Raw genomic sequence first — 18844 nt, 5'->3', positions numbered from 1 at the left:
TGAGCTGTATTTTTAAATAAAAGATTGGTGTTTGGAAACTAACCCCTACTGCCAAACAAAGGAAATAGGAATATTCTGCAATTCCATTACATTTGAATGGGATGCTGTTGGCCACGCTATAAACCTCTCTCTTTGCAATTGTCACACTTTTATTTTAATCTTGGCAGCTACAGAGTGGTGGAGTTAAGAGGAGGCGGGGTGAAGACTGGTTTATGAGTATGTGTGTGTGCGCGCGTCTTGTGCACACACCATCAGCTCGGATTTCTTTCCTGCCTGGACTATTATCATTAATATTATTATTATTTTTGTCGGAGGATGTGGCGGTGGGGGGAGAAGAAGAAATGACTTGGAATTAATTGCTCCGGTAGCTTTGCATTGATTTTCTTTCCCCCTCCTTCTCTCTCCGGGTTAGTGCATTGCTAACCCTCTTTTTTTTAATTGTTTCCAAAAAATTTAAAACAAAATCCTGCAAAGGAAGGAAGAAAGTAGGGGGGAGAAAAAGGGGAGAAGGCGAAGAAAAAAAGTGAGGAGGGTTTCTTGAAACAGACGGCGCACATTTTCTTGTTGTTTTGGAGAAGTTCGAGCTCCTCCATATTGGAGAGCAAAGCGTCGAGCCGAGGGGGGAAAAAAACAACCGCCGCCGCACCGAGGAGGATCAAACACACACAACAAACCCCCGGCAACAACCCCACCGCCTCGGCACGTCGACAAGCAGTTTGTTTTTTTTCTCTCTCTGAGGGAATTTAATTTTTTTTTGGTGAGGAGAAAATCTCCCCAGCACTCACCGGACAGCTTGGCGTCTCCCCTCCCGGGCCGCGCAAAAGGCGGTTATTTTTTGAATTTCCTCCTTTTTTTTAAAAAAAAATCAACGTTGATATAAATGGTGGACTGACTTAATTTTAATTTCTTTCTATTTTTTTTGTTTTAGGGAAAGAATTCTAAGAAAAAAGTTGCCGGGAATATATTTCCTGTGTTTTTTTAAAGGACATATTTAAATTTTCGCCCCCCCCCGTCCCTTTGGCCAGTATCCGTAATAACATACATTATATTTTTTCCTGGGGGTGCTTTTTTTCGTTTTTTGTTTTATTTTCGGTGCATTTTCTGAAGGAAACCGGCGAGGGCCCGGCGGCCGAGGGCTTGTTCGATGGACAGCACGTCCATTATAACGCAGGTCTGCAAAGAGGATGAAATTATTTCATCGTCCCAGGAAAAAGGTAAGGCATTTGGCTTCATTTCATAAAATGTAGTAAAAAAAATCTTATCATGTGTCATAAAATGTGAAGTGTGGGGGATTTTAAAGATGGGGGCGCGCTTGAGTTTATGAAGTGGAGACCAATCCTGTCCTGGTCTTCCCAAGTCTTCGGTTTATTTTTACTTTTGTTCTTTTACTAAAGTGGAAATGCTGTTTTTCATTTTATATATATGTGAATATGCAAGCGCATATTTTTTGCATCTGTCCCAAATTTGACGGAAATCTTCCACATAAGGAATTGAGGATTTAGATTTCTTCACCTTATTCTTGGATTTCTTCATTCGCTTCACTTTTGCTTTCAGTGATCATTGGCGTTTGCAAATACTTAAGTGAATTGTAGATGAAAGGTACAGAGGGAGTTCTTTTCCCAGTCACTTGATGTTTCTTTCGACCTCCGAGCAATGATTTGTTTCTTTGATGGTGAAGCTGAAGTTTAAAGCCAAGGGTAATCCCACTGCTTTTGTTTACTGAATGAAATTATGAATTGATAATTTGAACCCTGCAAGCAGTAAGGGAAAAAACGTAGAATGTTTGCAAGCAGGATGTTTTTAACGTGGGCTCCTTTTTCAGTTTTCCACGCCCACTGTTGTCATCCATAGGAATTGGAAGGGGAAATGGTCCTCTTTCCACACACATCCCCCAAAAAGTAGTTAAAATAGGAATTATGGAAATGCTGTTTCCTCTGACAACCCGACGACATTTAACACAGGAAGAAAGCATGTATTGACTGCAGATTTAGGGATAAATAGCATTCTGGAAGTGGAGGGTAAAAAGTTATAATGGTGTTGGGTCAGTAGAACAACATACTCCTACTTGCCAGTAGGAACATTAAAAAAACAGGTTAAACATTTGCTTCTTACGGAGAAAATGGAATGAAGTTTGAGTTGGTATCGTAACGAAAAGGCACTTGGTATATTGTGAAGAAAAGTTTTATTTTTGGTTTAGAAACAGTTTTGATTAAAAAATAGACATTTTTGTCAAGCATTTTCATAAGTATTTTCCTGATCCGATACTCCGAAGTGTACAAAGGAACGTGACAGAATTATCCGCCTCCATTATTATGGGAAGGATCCTTGTCAAAGTACTTAATTATTTTATTTTTTTGCTTGTGGAACTTTAAATTTTCTGTGGTTTGTTTTTTTACCATATATAATACTTTCCTTGTGCGGAAAATTCCATTACATTCATCATTCCCAGGATTGAAGCTTTTTTATTAGTTTAAGTTCTAGACGAGAACTTAAATGTGTGTGGTCTGGAATCAGTGGCTCTTCTGTTTGTATTTCCAAACTTTTTCATAGCAACAGAAAAAATGTAGCATTTTAAAAATTACTGTAAATATGGTTAGGATGAGAGAACATGTTAGAAATATCTGCTCTCATCAGGTTGACTCAAACTTTCTTGGAGACTGCAACTCACAAAATTACTGGAAGTCCATTTGCAAAAAAAAGCAAACTGTTCAAAGCAGGTAGTATGAATTTGTTTCACATGTTATACTTAAGGCGAAACAGGACAGTTGGGAGACAAGGATTCATCGAGACCCATGTGTAGTGAGGTAGAAAGTATATATATATACATATTCCTTTACACACTAAACTATGTTGCTATTTAATACATTTGTGCAAAATAATGTGAGTTATAGGCATTTTTGTAGAATTTTTTCCTGCAATTTTTTTGCCATGATGGGCTTTCTTATTCTCTGTTTGCTGAGTGGGGTCTTGTGATAGGAAACAGGAGGTTAATGCAGCCTGGCTTCAGTTAGCGTTCTAAATGGTTTCCTTTGTGCGTGCTTTCAGCTTGGCATTTTTTTTAATTTGGGAAAAGGACTTCACTCTTTTGTTAAAGGTTGAATTACAAGGTTAAAATGCTGTGTGCAGTGCTGTGCTGTTCGGTGAGGTTTTCACATCACGTATGTTTTCAGCCTGCGTTGTTTTTGACTTCCTGTGGAATAAGACCATAAAGCCTTAATCCAGCAAATATTGAACTAGAAGTTTTAAAACAGATAAAGATTCCCTTGAATTTTTCAGCAGATATACAGGAAATCATAAGCTGTGGTTGTAACAGAGGTATACTGTACAAGCTGTGTGCTTTAGCTGGTTGACCACCAGGCTACAGCCACAACTAGATTCCTAAGGACAATTTTATGGTGGCATCAAAGCTACTCAATCCAGCTTGAAAGGAACATTCCAGCAAAAACAGATGAATTAAAAACCCTCTCATTTTCAGTGCTATTCATCTTAAATTATTGGTACTGAACATGATGATACACTTGCAGTAATATGAGAATCTATTGTTGACAGTGGAAAGTGACATGCTGCCTGGAGAAACTTCATGATTTTTTTTTCTCTGGTTATCAGATATTTCAATCTGAGTACCTAATCTATTAAAATATTTGGTTCATAACCAATGAAATCATCTGTAAGATCATAAAACATAGCAGAATTAGGCCATTTGGCACATTGAGTCTACTCTGCCATTCCAGAGTCTGTCCACTGTTCCATCATGGCTGATTTATTATCCTTCTCAACCCCATTCCCCTGCCTTTTCCCTGTAACCTTTAACCAGAGTAATCAAGAACCTATCAACCTCTGCTTTAAGTATACCCAGTGACTTGACTTGCACAGCTGTATGTGGCAGTGAATTCCACAGGCTGTTTGGCTTTCATCATCTCTGTTATAAATGGATGTCCCTCAATTCTGAGGCTGTGCCCTCTGGTCCTGGACTTCTGTACCATAGGAAGTCCATATCCACTTTATCTTGGCCTTTCAATATTTGATAGGTTTTGATGAGCTCTCCTCTCATTCTTTCAAAATAGTATAATCTTGGGGTTGTGAAATGCAAGTCTTACTGACTGAATTTGTGGGGTTCATTTGATTTGTGAATATGAACTGAAAACCAGTGCATTCTATTTCTTCTTCTTAGCCCGTCACCCCATCTGGGGCATAGGCCACTGATGATAGCAGCTCGCCAGAGTCCTCTGTCCTAGGCTAGTCTTTTAAGCTGTCCCGAGGTGTAGGCCATCTTTGAAGATCCTTCCTCTCCCAGGGATGAGGTCTTTGGAGTTTCTGTAGCTCTGGGTTATTACAGGGTGGAGTTGCTAACCACATACCCGACCCTCCTCCTTTCACAGCTGGCCTGGAACAGTCCATGGTAAAGTTTAAAATCAGAGCATGCTAACATGAAATGTTAGATATCTCTTGCATTTCTTCCACTTAGACCTTTCGTTTATCCAGTGAGATTTTTAATGCTGGTTTATAAAGAAGATTGAGCATCATCGATTGATTATTAAAGTAGTCCAACATCATCGACCAGGGACATTAACTTTGTTTCTCCCTCCTGTAGATGCTGTTCGGCCTGCTAAGTATTTGTTTGCATTTTCTTTTATTTCACATTTGTAGCTTTTTGCTTTTGTTCTTCAGTCCCATCATAGATTCCACTTGAATCCCTGTCCCCTTTTGGAGTGTGTCGAAGCAAGACTAGATTTAAATGTATAAAGCGTATGGTGTGTGTCTCAAATAGCCTCTGACAACCAAGTCCAGCTCCTAGCCTTCAAGTGTTTCTACTGACAGGATAAGGGCCAAAGGTGAGTTACAAGCACCTTAAAGTCAGTTGCTTTGGGCAGCTGGGGCTTGTCAACTGTGGTTGGCTGCTCATCTAGTAGAAGGAAAATTCTGATTTCAGACCTTTGCTGCCTTGCAACTGTACTCATTCACGAGGAAGGCTTTAAGAGTAAAATCCAGAGCTGGAGTCCCTAAGGCAGTCCTACGTTGTGTTCAACAGTGACTAGCAACTCCTGTGATGCTGCTGGTGTCAAACTGTGTCCGTCTTTGCCATTCCTTTGGGTACATCAGCTGCATGGAGAGGGAAGCCTAATGCATAGGTGACAGCTTGCCCTCCATATCGTACTGCTCTGGCTTGCGTACTTGCTAGGATGCGATGTTCATGTTCGATCCTGACCAATAGAGGCTACATTGTGCAGGATTTAACAGATTATCTTTAGTTCTCCAGCCCCAAATAACATGAGAAAACTAGGGAGGAAAACAACTTTGTGGTTGGCAGTCCCTTCTAAACTTCAAAACAGTCCCTTCCCGATGTCAAAAAATAGTTTAATTTTAAGTATTATTTTGTATCATATTTAGAAATTGCTGCGGTGTTCATGAATTTCTGAGATTAGCAGCTTGTAGCAAGTCTGTCACATGCTGCTCAAATAAGCGGGGTTTTGGATAGTCTTGGTAAAGAAGATATGAGACTGAGTATTGTTGACAGATTTGCCTACAAATTACTAACCTTAACCAGTATGTTGTTGGAAAGTGGGAGGAAATTCCATGGTTATGTGGAGAATATGTAAACTCCAGAAAGACAGAGGTGGGAATTGAATCTTGATCACTGATTACAGGTGATGTAATAGCATTATGCTAACTGTCATGCTACTGTGGAAAACATAGGTTAAACAATTAGAAAAAAGATCCAGTTCATTTTAGTGCAAAGTGAAAATTGTCATAGTGTTGCTAAATAGTAGTGATTAATTCGTGTTTTATCGGTCAGTTCAAGAACCACGTAGTTGAAGGGAAGTAGTTGTTTTTGAACCTGATGGTGTGGGGCTTCATGACTTAAAATTTGAGGGATGTAAAATATTGGACATGTTTGTGCATCATATGGACTTTAGTTTTGATCTTGCAGCTTATTTTGCTCTTTTTAGCTTATTGTGTGGTTTTGTTTTTATCTTGCTAAGCACATGGAGGGAAATGAAGAAAAGGGACAGATGTTGGATTTAGTCAAGGAGGAAAAGGAAATGTATGAAAGATTCATGAAGCTGAACTCAAACAGCCCTTGAGTATTATAAAGAAGCCAGAAAAGAACTCTAGGGTATTGGGAGAGCCAGAAGGATTAAGGAGAATCTCAAGGCGTTCTATACACACATCAAGAGCAAGAGGATAACTGGGAACAGGATAAAAGAACTTAAAGTAGAGAATGTGCTTGGAGGGCAAGGTTGTGGGGAGGTCCTAAATGAGTACATCAGTATTTACCAAGGAGAAGGATGTGGAGGATTGGGAAATCAGTGTGGAAAGTGCCAATTTGCTAAGGAGATAAAGAAGAATGTAGAGTTTGGTCTCTTAAAGTGTATTAAGGTGAATAAGTTCACAGAGCTTGATGAAATATACCTCAGATTATTGAGAAAGGCAAGAGATAGGATTGCTAGGGCTTTGATCGATATCTTCGTATCTTTTCTGGCGACAGGCGATGTCCCAGAGGACTGGCGAGTAACTAATGTTAGTGGTAGAGAAGTTACTGGAGAGGATTCTTAGGGATAGGATTTATGAACATTTGGAGAAACAAATTGTGAATTAAACCAAAGGTGTAATTGGAATTTATTTTGTGTGTATGTGTGTGGGTGGGGAGTCATTTCTTGCATAATTGATTGAGTTTTTTGAGGTGATGAAGGTGATTAATGAAGGTAGAGCTGTGGATGTTGTCTACATGCAGTTCAGTAATGTCTTTTATGAGAGGCTCATCTAGAAGATTAAGCTGCATGGGATCCATGGTGAATTGGCTGTTTGGATTCAGAATTGGCTTCTCCACAGAAGACAGCGTGGTGGTTGATGGGACTTATTCTGGCTAGGGTTCTGTGACTAGTGGTATTCCACAGGGATCTGTTCTGGGACCTCTGCTGTTTATGATCATCATCATCATCAGGTGCCATGCCCAGTTTGAGCTTTGACTGCCATGGCCCACACACTCCTGTCAAGTGGATCAATTCATTGGTATTCATTTCCAGTTCTCTGGCTGCTGCTGTTTATGATATATACAAATAACCTGGGTGCTAATATAAATGGGTGGGTGAGTAAGTTTGCAGATGATACAAAGATTGGTGGTGCTGTGGGTAGTGCAGAAGACTAGCAAAGGGTACAGTGGTATGTTGAATTGTTGTGGATCTGAGGGGAGAAATGGCATATGGAGTTTAACCAGGCTAAATATGAGGTGTTGCACTGAGGAGATTGGATTGGATATTGGGGGTGTAGTGGACATTGAGACTGCAGAGGGATCTAGATCAGATGGAAAAATGGCAGATGGAATTTAAGGCAAGTTCGAGGTTTTGTACTTCTGTAGGACCAACCATGGTAGGACTAACACAGTGAATGGCAGGACACTTGAGTGTGGTAGAACAAAGGGATCTGGGAATGCAGGTCCATAATTCATTGAAAGTGACATCACAGGTAGATAGGGTCGTAAAGAAAGCTTTTGGCACATTGGCCTTCATAAATCAATGTACTGAGTACAGGAAATGGGATGTTATGTTGAAGTTGTATAAGACATTGGTGAGGCCAAATTTGGAGTATTGTGTGCTGTTTTGGTCACCTACCTACAAGAAGGATATAAACATGATTGAAAGAATGCAGAGAAAATTTACAAATATGTTGCTGGGTCTGGATGACCTGAGTCATAAGGAAAGATTGAATAGGTTAGGGCTATATTCTTCAGAATGTGGGAGATTTGATGAGAGGTGTATAGATAGTGTAAATGCAAGCATGTTTTTTCCGCTTGGGTGGGGCTACTACCAGAGATCATGGCTTATGGGTGAAAGGTAAGATGTGTAAGGGGAACATGAGTGAAGAGGTTTCTCCTCAGAGGGTCATGAGAGTGTGGAATGAGCTCTCAGCACAAATGGTCCATGTGAGCTTGACTTCAATGTTTAAGAGAAGTTTGGATAGGTACATGGATAGTAGGGATGGGGGGGGTGCTATGGTATCAGTGCAGGTCAATGGGAGTTGGCAGTTTAAATGGTTTCGTCATGGACCAGATGGACCGTAGAGCCTGTTTCTGTGCTATACTTCTCTATTCTATGAGTCTGCTTGCCAGTATCCTGGCCCATTTAAGTTTCAGTGTTTTTCATGGCCAAATCTCTGGGTAGTTCCATTCTCAGCACTGTCAACTATGTTATCAGGTGCAAATACAACAAATTCTAGGATTCCTTTACTCCCTATCCCTGTTTGTCATAAAACCACTAAAACACACCTCATTTACCAAGATTTCAAACTCATACTGTACAACAGCAAGTTTGTGGCAGCTTTGTTACTTCTTTCCACCTGTAAAATACTTCGGGACGTTTTCACTATTTAAAATGTAAATTCAGTTAGAACAGAAAATGCCAGGAAAAAAAGTTCAACAGGCAGCATTTATGCGGAATACTTTGGGCCATTGACCTTTCAACAGAATTGCAAGGGGTTATTGTCCAGTTTGCAACGATTAGATCAGTATGGCACTTGCAGGTAGTCTGGTGGGCAAGGAGAAGAAATGCTAAACTCTTCAAGTGCTGTTGGTTTACTTTGAGTGGGAAAGAAATGACAGGAATAAATGAGTGGTTAACTCCCTTTACAAAGAAAGGGGAAACAATAATTTGGAAAGCAACTTGAATTGAGGCAACACACATAAAAAGTGCTGGTGAACGCAGCAGGCCAGGCAGCATCTATAGGAAGAGGTACAGTCGATTGGGGCAGGTTTTTGAAAATAAGTTATTTATTTAATACAAACTTTTCCTTCCAGACAATCTCTTTCAGTTTTGGATTATGACAGAACACCATTCCAGTAGCAGCTAACTGGGGAGGCGACAGAGTGGCGCTTGTAATTAGAAGATAGTTAAATTTGAGTATTTTAGTCTCTGGATCTGTACAGCAGTTTGCAGGGCTACTTGTTTTTCAGGCCTCCAAGTTTATAGGGTTACTTGTGTTAATTCATTTTGAAAAGGCACCATGTATGTTTTAGAACATCTATAAGTTTTCTCTCTTCTTCCCCTCCCTGCTGCCAATATTGAACTTCAAAAGAGTTAGCTAGGAAGGTTAACTGCTTTGGACATGTACACACCTGCAGAAGTAAAATTGCATATCTGTGAACATTCTGCTGTTAAGGGTTAACTTTTATTGTAAAATGATTGCATTTTGTGCTGGGAGAGATCCTGTTGTTCTCCTCCCTCTGCTCTGTCCATGCCACAAGAGCAATGTAAGGAATGTTGTAATGTTTACCCAGAAAAAAATTCAAGCAAGTGACGCCATCTAACAACCTAGCTTGCTGGTTTTGGTCTGCTAGGCTTCTTGAAGAACACAGGATTTTGTTGAAGACTTTGAGGAAGCTCTTTGGAGTCAATGATTGTATCAATCTCCCCACTAATTACTTTTCATTTGCTTTGCAATGCCAGAGAAACTTGCCTTTTGCTACAGACTGATTATTAAACTAGGAACTACTTTCATCTGAATTGCTTTGATAATCTTAAATCCTTCTCGTATAACATTTTTGATGTCCTTGCCTCTCTTTTCTATGTTTTGAAGCACTGAGCCAGAACAGATATAATGAGAAGCCGATGATGGGTGGATGACATTCCTGTGTAGTTCCATACAAAATGTCTCTTTGGAGGTTACGTATACAGGTGTGCGCCGCTTAACGTCCATTCAGACAACGTCTGATCACGTATACGTCCATAGTCCTGATCGGAGAATGTGACGTAGCGGACGTAACCAATCTCGTGTATCGCGCGTCTTTTGAGTGTAGTAGCGTTATCTCTCTGTTTAATTTTCTTTTGAAAATATTACCGTAAAGTGCATCATGGCTTCCAAATGCAGCAGAACCACTCCTAGTGATAGCAGCAGCAAGAGGCAAAGGAAAAGTATTGATTTGGAAATGAAACAAAAGGTTATTAAACAACATGAAGGTGGAAAACCTATTGCTGGGGATTTAGGCATGTGGCATTCGACAATCACGATGATCCTGAAAAACAAACAAAAAATTCTGAAAGCTGTTAAAGGGTCGGCTTCACTGAGAACTACAAGGCTCACAAAAATGAGAGAGAGAGACTTATATCGGATATGGAGAAATTGCTAATGACATGGATTTAGTCAATACAGGTACACTACAGTACTCCATGTAGGTTTGCTAAGTATATAATAGTGTTCACACAATGTCCAAATCACATAAAGTCCTATTTCACAGAACGTATTGTGGACGTTAAGCGACGCATACCTGTATTATTGTTTCAATGTTGCCGTAGTGTAGCAGTTAGCATGATGCTATTACAGCTCGGAGTGTGGGAGTTCAATTCTGAAGGTGTCTGTACGTCTGTCCCGTGAGTGTGTGGATTTTCTCCGGGTGCTCCGGTTTCCAGATTTACCAGTTAGTCAGTTAATTGGTCATTGTAAATTGTCTTGTGATTAAGCAAAGGTTAAATAAGTGGGTTACCATGCAGTGTGGCTTGATGGGCCGGTAGGGCCTATACTGTGCTGTATCTATAAATATCTCCAGTGTGATTTAGAAAGAAACTTGGGGATTACCTCTTGAACTTTCTGGATGATCCACTATCTGATATATTTGCAAGTTCAAGTTCAAAGCAGATTTATTATTTCAGTACATGTGTCACTATATACAACCCTGTGATTCATTTTCTTGCAAGCAATCTCAATAAATCTATAGAATAATAACCATAACAGAATCAATGAAATATGACATTTTGGAGAAATGGTCTTATCTATATATCCTACATATTACATCAAGTCTTCAGATAAATTTTGAAAGTTTTGGAAATAACTCTACTACGTTATGGCTTGTACTCTTTATAAAGTCATGTAATTAAGCAGTAATTTTCTCCAAGAGCCCTCTCAAATCATAATCCATTTTCCCATTTTGTATTCTTTTGCCAAAATTTAATAAAATCAATTAGTTTAAATTTTCAAATGAATTTGAAGGTGAGGTCTCTATTGTGGAGTAGGTTGGGCACTTTTCTGATGTATTCGATTTGTTTACCCGGCTGTAATATGTGGATGGCAGTTCTGGGCTGAATCCAGTTACACTGGAAGTGGGGCTGGCAGTATTTGAGGAGTATCTGTAAGGCCTGGGTTACTTATTTCTGAAGGATGTTTTGGTGGCTGGTCTGTGTTATGTTCTAAAGTCCATTGAGAGTCAAATTGGTTAGATAAGGGTTCTATCAAAGAACTCATTTCGGGGAACTGGTCCTTTTAGGGGTTAAGATCTTATGTGTCAGTGGCTCAAGTTGTTGCTTCAAATTTCTATGATGAGGAAAGCTTTGAGGGATGTAAGTTTTGTATAAAAATGTCAAGTGAATAAAAATACTTTGCTGAAAAGCAGAGTCAGATGTTTTGCACAACGTAGCTCGGTGCAGGAAGACGGCTCAAGAGTGCTTAGAAGTTGGACAGATCTTAAGCCTGAGGCAGTAATGGGTTGGCTAAGGAGAGGAAGCAGGAAGTTTGAAGGGATAGGAGTTTAGTGACTAAAGAAGTAGTCATCGGCAGTGGATGATGTAGTAAATGAGGTAACAAGGAAAAGCTCGGTATCAGATGATCAAAATGTACACAATGGGATCGCCCACGAAGTGTTAACGTTTTAAAATAAGCTTGTTTAGGCTCAGGGAACCAATGGTTCTGAGAGTGATGGCTGTGTTGGAATTTCTGTATGAATGAAGGTGACACCCATCTGTTTCTTTAGGTATTTAAAATCTATGTCTGGTTGAGAAACAGAACTAAACCTGGAATTAAAAGCATGTGTTTCAGCAGTGAAAAGGAAATTGCAGGGTGTAGAAGTTGAAAGCCAGTATTGTGGAGTTGTAGAGTCCTGATGCAGAGTCTAGACCCAAAATGTTGACTATCTCTCTTCCTCCCTAGATATTGCCTGACTCATGGAGTTTGTCCAGTTGTTTGTTTTCCACTCCAGATTCGAGCCTCTGCAATTTCTTGTGCCTCTTAAAAGAAATATAAGTAACTGAAGAAATAGGGAAGGTATCAACCAATTGCAGTTTGTACTGTATATTTTGATTGCATTCACCCCAAAATTACAACGATTTGTTTTTTCCAATGAATTTCAAGTGTCAGGAGGATGAAATCTGAAAATCAGTGACTCTGCTTGTAATAAATCTGGAAGCAGCTGCTTTCATCAAGGTCTGAAGTCCAGTGCAAATCTTGCTACAGAGTTTTGGGGATTGTAGTATTGTCGTTCTTGTCATTGTGCTGTTAGGAATTAATTTTGTTGAACTTCATAAATTGAAGATTTTAAAGAATATTTTGGAAGCCTTCACTGTGTAGAACCAAGACTTGTTGACTATTTTGAGACCGGTTGATAGCTATGAGAGTGAAAATGAAGTAAGGTACAAGAAGCTGAAGCATGCTTATCCAGTAATAAAATGTGTTGCTCCTGCAAGAAAAAGTCCCAGGCTATTGTATGGAAACATCATCAGCCAATTTACTTTGGCATTTAACAGACTGTAAAGCAGCTGGTGAACCACTAGTTTTCATTATTACCCTAAACTTTTTTAGTGTGTAGACTTAAAGCTGGACTGATCACTTAAATCCAGCGTTCTCAGTCTCCAATATTTTGTTCTATCACTTGCTGTAGATTTGAATGGGATTTTTCACTGTAAGTTTATTATTTGAGGGTTCACCATTCCAGCTGCAAATTTATTTATTTAGAGATACAGTGCAAAACAGGCCCTTCTATCCTAATGAGCCGCTTCGCCCAGCAAACCACCTATTTAACCCAAGTCTCATTACGGGACAATTAACAACGATCAATTAATCTACTAACTGGCATATGGCATGGCATGTGGGAGGAAACTGGAATACTCAGAGGAAACCCACACACTCACGGGAAGGACGTGCAAACTTTGAGGACGCTGGAATTGAACTCTGAACTCCGACATCTGAACTGCAATAGCATTGCACTAACTACTACACTACCGTGGACCCAAAATCTTATATAATTTCTGACTAAATTAAAATCTTGTTTAATATCCTCTGTGGTCTTTCCAGAATTGTTTTCTGTCTCTATTGAAAACTGATTCCTCAGTCTGTTTGGTAGCAATTCTCCAGGAGGTTTTTTGTTATGGTTCTTTGTCCACGTCTTCTTGGGGGTTGTGGTGCCTGATGCTTTTCCTTGTGTATATAGGAATTGACTTAAACATCTGGTGGAGTTAATCTCCTGTTGCCTTTTAGATAATCATACCCTAGTGATGTGACGCATTGTTTTATCATTTTAGTTGATCTTGCCAAATAACAAGATTGCATTTTTTAGAAATGTGTCTGGCCTCAGGAAACATGCCCAGTGGGGAAGTTTAAAAATGGTTTTAAGATTACAAGGTTTTTTTCTTTTGGATGTGCAGTCAAGTTTTGTAAAGAGAAATGATAAATACTGCCAATCTACTGTTGAGGTAATTTACACAACGCTTGAACCAGCTGCTATTAGCGAAAAGAGCAAATGGTGTCTGTAGAGGGTTACGTTTGTTTTAAATATTGGGGAAGAAATTACTCTAAAGAAACAATCTACTTAGTAAACTGATCAGCGGCTGACAACATTTAGCTTGAAATGCAGCTGAAACATCTGTTACTCTATAGAGCTATGTATTTAAAAATGGTTGCAACCTCTAGTAGGCAGGCACTATATAATAGCTTCTAAGTACCACTGATTTGTTTTAAATGTGACCTGAACTAGCTAAGAGAATTTTCTGTGCTCAAAGCTTGTTTAGGTCAGGGGTTGACCATTTCATTACTAAAACATTCGGTGCTCCTCGTCCTGGTGTTTTAATAATATGAGGATACATATTGCCAGCCAGTATTATGGTTGAGGTACTGGCTGCTTATGTTTACTGACTGGTGCTTTAATGTATTCATTTATTTTATCCCTGGTGTGCTAATGAATACTTATCCCTTCATCATCATTACTGTGAAAAAGATGATCTGGTTATTGCCTCATTGTTATGAGCTGGGAAACAAAGAATTTAACTGCAACACACACACACAATGTTGGTAGAACTCAGCGGGTTAAGCAGTATCTATGGAAATGAGTAAACAGTTGATATCTCAGGCCGGGACCCTTTAACAGGACCATGTGAAACATCAACCCCAGCATTTTGTGTGTGTGGCTCTGGATGGCCACTATCTACAGAATCTCTGGTGTCAAATAATTTGACTGCTGTCTCTCCTACATTGGTAAGAGGCTAGAAGTGTAGATTGGCAATGAAGTGTACTGGGACATCGTCATAGATGCATTTTCCAAGCTAGGTATCACCTACCTTGGTGAGTTTTTTTTGGGTTGGATGTGAAATATGAGGATATAACCCTGCTTTATGTCCTTTTTCAAGCAAATCTTGTTTGGTTATTATTCTACAGTATCAACAGTTCTTCAGTACATCTAATTCAATAGCTTTTCAGGTTTGAATTTGAACTTTTGAGTTTAGCAGGCTATTTACCACAAAAGCAGCAGTTTAGCTGGAGCCCTTTTTTCAAAGTCTTGTGGATCCTCATTTCATCAGATATCAGACATCAGCCATCGGTCATGGGAATTGGCTTTGTATTTCCTCATCTTTCTTCCCAGACCCCATCCTCCTACATCATCAATGAGTGGAAGTGAACTAGGAAAAGAGTTTTCAGTCCACTGTTCAGCATAAAGCAGTAATTTGGATTATTGACAGGATAACAGGTTTCCTCAAAGAACTATTCTACATCTTAAGCTGGATGTGTAGAAACTAGGCATGATATTTCATTTTTGTTTTTTGTTGTAAGGCTGAGTTACACTTCACCTAAAAAGATCAGAGAACAAAAATGTTTGAATCTACGGAAAGCCATCGCAAATAAACAGGTTTCCAAGGGCTTTATTGCAATACCATTTGGCTGAGGGAACTGTGTCCTGATTTGTATCGCATGAATATGGGAACAGGAGTAGGAGTAGGCATTTTAATTCCCCTGATCCTGTCTCGCCATTTAGTCAGAACACAGTGTAATATTTAGTCATGTGTACCAGTTTTCACTTTTTGCATAGAACTGCATTGGAACAGGCCTTTTGGCCCACAGTGGCTGTGGTGAACACAGTTCAGAATTAATGCCAGTTCTCTTCTACCTGTACATGATCCATATTCCTCCCTCCCTGTGTATTCATGGATCTGTCCAATACTCTTGTAAACACCACTATCATATCTGTCTGTTAATTTCCATAAAGGTCATATCAAATGTTTTGCGGATTTTCAAGGGTATGTGATTATTCAATATTTTATCATTTATTTTAGATTATGAAGACACGTAGTCCCCTTTTATTGTCATTTAGTAGTGCATGCATTAAGAAATGATACATTATAAATGATACATTCTCTTTAAATGTGAAATCTGGTAAATCTACTTCTAGAACAACACAACTTCCTTGAAGTTCAGAGCCCAAAAACAAATGTACTGCTCCAGGGGTTCTGTTCACATGCTTAAGGTAAAGGGTGAAATTCCAAAATCTTGATTTGGATTTATTTACAGTGATTAATGCACACGGACATCTATTGTTAGAACATAGACCAGTACATAACAGTACAAGCCATGATGTTGTGCTGACCCTTTAATCTACCAAGAACAATCTAACCCTTCCCTCCCACAGAGCCCCTCCTTTTCCTATCATCCATGTGCCTATCCGAAAGTTTCTTAAATGTACTGAATGTGTCTGCCTCTATCGCCATCCCTAAACTCCTTATGGTTACGTCCCTTGTATTAGCCATTTTCACCCTGGGAGAAAATCTCTGGCTATCCACTTGATCTATGCCTCTTATCATGTTGTATGCATCTGTCAAGTCACCTGTCGGTCTCCTTCTCTCCAAATCATATAGCCCTAGCTTGCTCAACCTATCTTCTTACGACATTCTCTCTAATCCAAGCAGCATCTTGGGAAATCCTGCATTCTTTCTTAAATTACTCCACAATGTTATTTCTCATCACTAAGAAGGAAGATTGATTTTTCTTTTTCATTGCTGGGTTAGTTTTGTCTCATGTGGTATGTTTTTGCCTTTATTGTAACTTCCTATTCCCACCTACTGAACATCTTTGTGACCTCAGTTAAATTGGAAATTCCTTCACCTCGGTTGTTTGTTAAATCATTGTTAAAACCAGACGCATGTGGTGAACACAACTTCTGCATCTCACTAAGTACTTATCTGCTGTCTCTCACTGAGACAGGCACACCTCCCAGTTCTCCCGAGTTTTCATTTATGATGTTGGTATTTTTTGTGGAGCCCTATTGTTTCATTGTTAGTCCATAAAGGTGCCATCCCTAATTGCATCTTCACTATATAATTGATTAGTTAGAAATAAGTGTCTAGAAATTAGCCCACTACTGTCTACTTCTAGTAAATACTTAATCAAATGTATCAGATTTCATCTAGATAAAGATAAATATTAGCTTTATTTGTACATACTCATAAGTGAAATGTGTTGTTTGCATCAAGTCATTTGGGATTGTGCTATTGCCACACTTCTGGCGCCAACATAGCATATTCATAACTCATTAACCCTTTGGAATGTGGGAGGAAACAGGAGTACCCAGAGGAAACCCATCTGGTCACGGGGAGAACGCAGAAACGCCTTACAGACAATGGTATGAATTGAACCCTGATCTTACAGCTGACACTAGTAGCATTACGCTACTGTGCTACTGTGCTTTGTCTGAACTGCTTTGAAGGTTTCCTCTTAAGACTGATAGTCTTTATGAAGCTGTTACAATAGTGGCAAATCACGTATGTAGCAGCAATGCATTTATTGTTATCTGATGTGGCTTGGATCTGCCTCTTTCCTCTTACCGCTGGGTGTATAAGATACTAATAAGATTCAGGAATCTGGAATAAAAATAAACTGCTGGAAAACCTCAGTGGGCTAAGCATCATCTGTAGACGCTGAATGACAAGGGATGGTTGACATTTCAGGTCAAAACTGCAGGTTGTCCACCCAAAATGCCAACCGTCCCTTTACCTTCCCAGATGCTGCTTGACGTGCTGAGTTCCTCCAATGCTTTATTTTCTTCCTCTTACTATTCTTTTGCTTAATTAAATCATGAAAACTTTTAGCTATTGCAGTATATATCACACAGATATATCCATCACACAGCTTTAAATATCTTTGAAACTTTACACTTGGTTACCACTTTCTTAGGTAGATGTGTACACCTGCTTGTTAATACAAGTATCTAATCAGCCAATCATGTGGCAGTAGCTACAGACATGTTCAAGAGATTCAGTTGTTGTTCAGACCAAAGAATGAGGAAGAAATATGATGTGACTTTGATTGTGGGGTTATTGGTGCCAGATGGGAATGATTTAAGTATCTCAGAAACTGCTGGTCGTCTGGGGTTTTCATGCACAACAGTCTCTCGAGTTTACTGAGTATGGTATGAAAAACAAAAAAAATCCAATGAGTGAGAGTTCTGTGGGTGAAAACTCCTTGTTAGTGAGAGAGGTCAGAGGAGAATGGCCAGACTGTTTCAAGCTAACAGGAAGGCAAAAGTACCTTCAATAACCACACATTATAACAGCGTTTCTGAACACACATGTCGAATCTTGAAGTGGATGGGCTACAGCAGCAGACGACCACATAGGATTCCAATACTGTACCTATTAAAGTGACCATTGATTACAAATATGAGATATTTATGCAAGTCATTCAATCAGTTTGGAACTCTTTCACCAAGCAATAGTAGCCCATTTTAAACTTGTCACTTCAAAAAGAACTTGAATCTATATCCACATTTTTGATAACTCTGAACTGAAAGCAAAAATACTGTTTTTTTTTAGCTAGTAGAGCTTCAACAGGTTTTTTGGGTTTAGTATAGATTCATTTTTTCTAATTTTAACGTTGAGTTAAATACTCTCAGTCATACACATGCTCTGATCTCTGCTATGTTCCCAATTGCATAAGATCGTCAGGGTGATGAACCAGCTAGCAAAGTTGCAAGATGTTTTGCTTACATTTGTTGTCACATGGGAATATATCATGTTTCCACATCTCCTATCAGGAAGCATGAAACGTCTTTTAGTGTTTTTGATTTTTGAGATTAAGCTGCAACAGGAGGAAAATTAATATTATTAAATTAGAAGAAAATTGGTTTGAGTCAAAGCAAGGCTGAAGCCCAGCAGTGCTTCCCAATAGTTTCAAAGAATGTTGTGTTTTAATGGAATGCATTTTTGTCCTCAGCATTGGTTTCAAAGTTTATCAGAATCAGGTTTAATATCACTGACATGTATCGTGAAACTTGTCTTGTGGTAGCGGTACAGTGCAATACATGAAAAAATGACAGCAAGAACTATATACCTGTATATATTCATTTTAATTAGAGGTACAGCATGGAACAGGCCCTTCTGGCCCTTCTAACTGCGTTGCCTAGCAACCCTGATTTAACTTTAGCCTAATTGTGGGACAGTTTACAATGACCAGTTAACCTACTAATCAGTACTTCATCGGACTGTGGGAGGAGACCGGAGCAGCCGGAGAAAACGCACACATTCCACGGGGAGGAAGTACAGACTTGTTATAGATGGTGTCATAATTGAACGCTGAGCTCTGACGTCCCAAAGTGTAATAGTATCTCGCTAACCGCAATGCACCGTGGTGCCTGTGGCAAAATTAATTATTTTACTTATATTTAAATAAATAGTAGAAAAAGAGAATAATACAAATAGTGAGGTAGTGTTCATGGATACATTGTCCATTCAGAAATCTGATAGTGAAGGGGAAGAAACTCTTCCTAACACTGAGTGTGTGTCTTCAGTCTGTACTTCCTTCCTGATGGTAGCAATGAGAAGAAGGC

General features: G+C 39.3%; 1 protein-coding gene across 3 annotated transcripts in view; it reads left to right on the top strand.

Annotated features, from left to right (window-relative positions):
• Positions 1-204: 204 nt before the first annotated feature.
• The window catches only part of ctdspla (CTD (carboxy-terminal domain, RNA polymerase II, polypeptide A) small phosphatase-like a), a 266232-nt gene continuing 247592 nt past the window's right edge, over positions 205-18844 (top strand). Inside the window, exon 1 of one of the 3 annotated variants that reach the window (XM_063044580.1) lies at positions 205-1214. In XM_063044580.1, the coding sequence (XP_062900650.1) occupies positions 1145-1214 (70 nt within the window). In that variant the 5' untranslated portion in view covers positions 205-1144. The remainder of the gene's footprint in view (positions 1215-18844) is intronic. The other 2 variants (XM_063044582.1, XM_063044581.1) reach the window with 2 other exon arrangements.

The sequence above is a fragment of the Mobula hypostoma genome, chromosome 3, assembly GCF_963921235.1.
Source record: "Mobula hypostoma chromosome 3, sMobHyp1.1, whole genome shotgun sequence".
NCBI classification, from domain to species: Eukaryota; Metazoa; Chordata; class Chondrichthyes; order Myliobatiformes; family Myliobatidae; genus Mobula; species Mobula hypostoma.
This window is presented reverse-complemented; position numbering and strand designations above follow the sequence as displayed.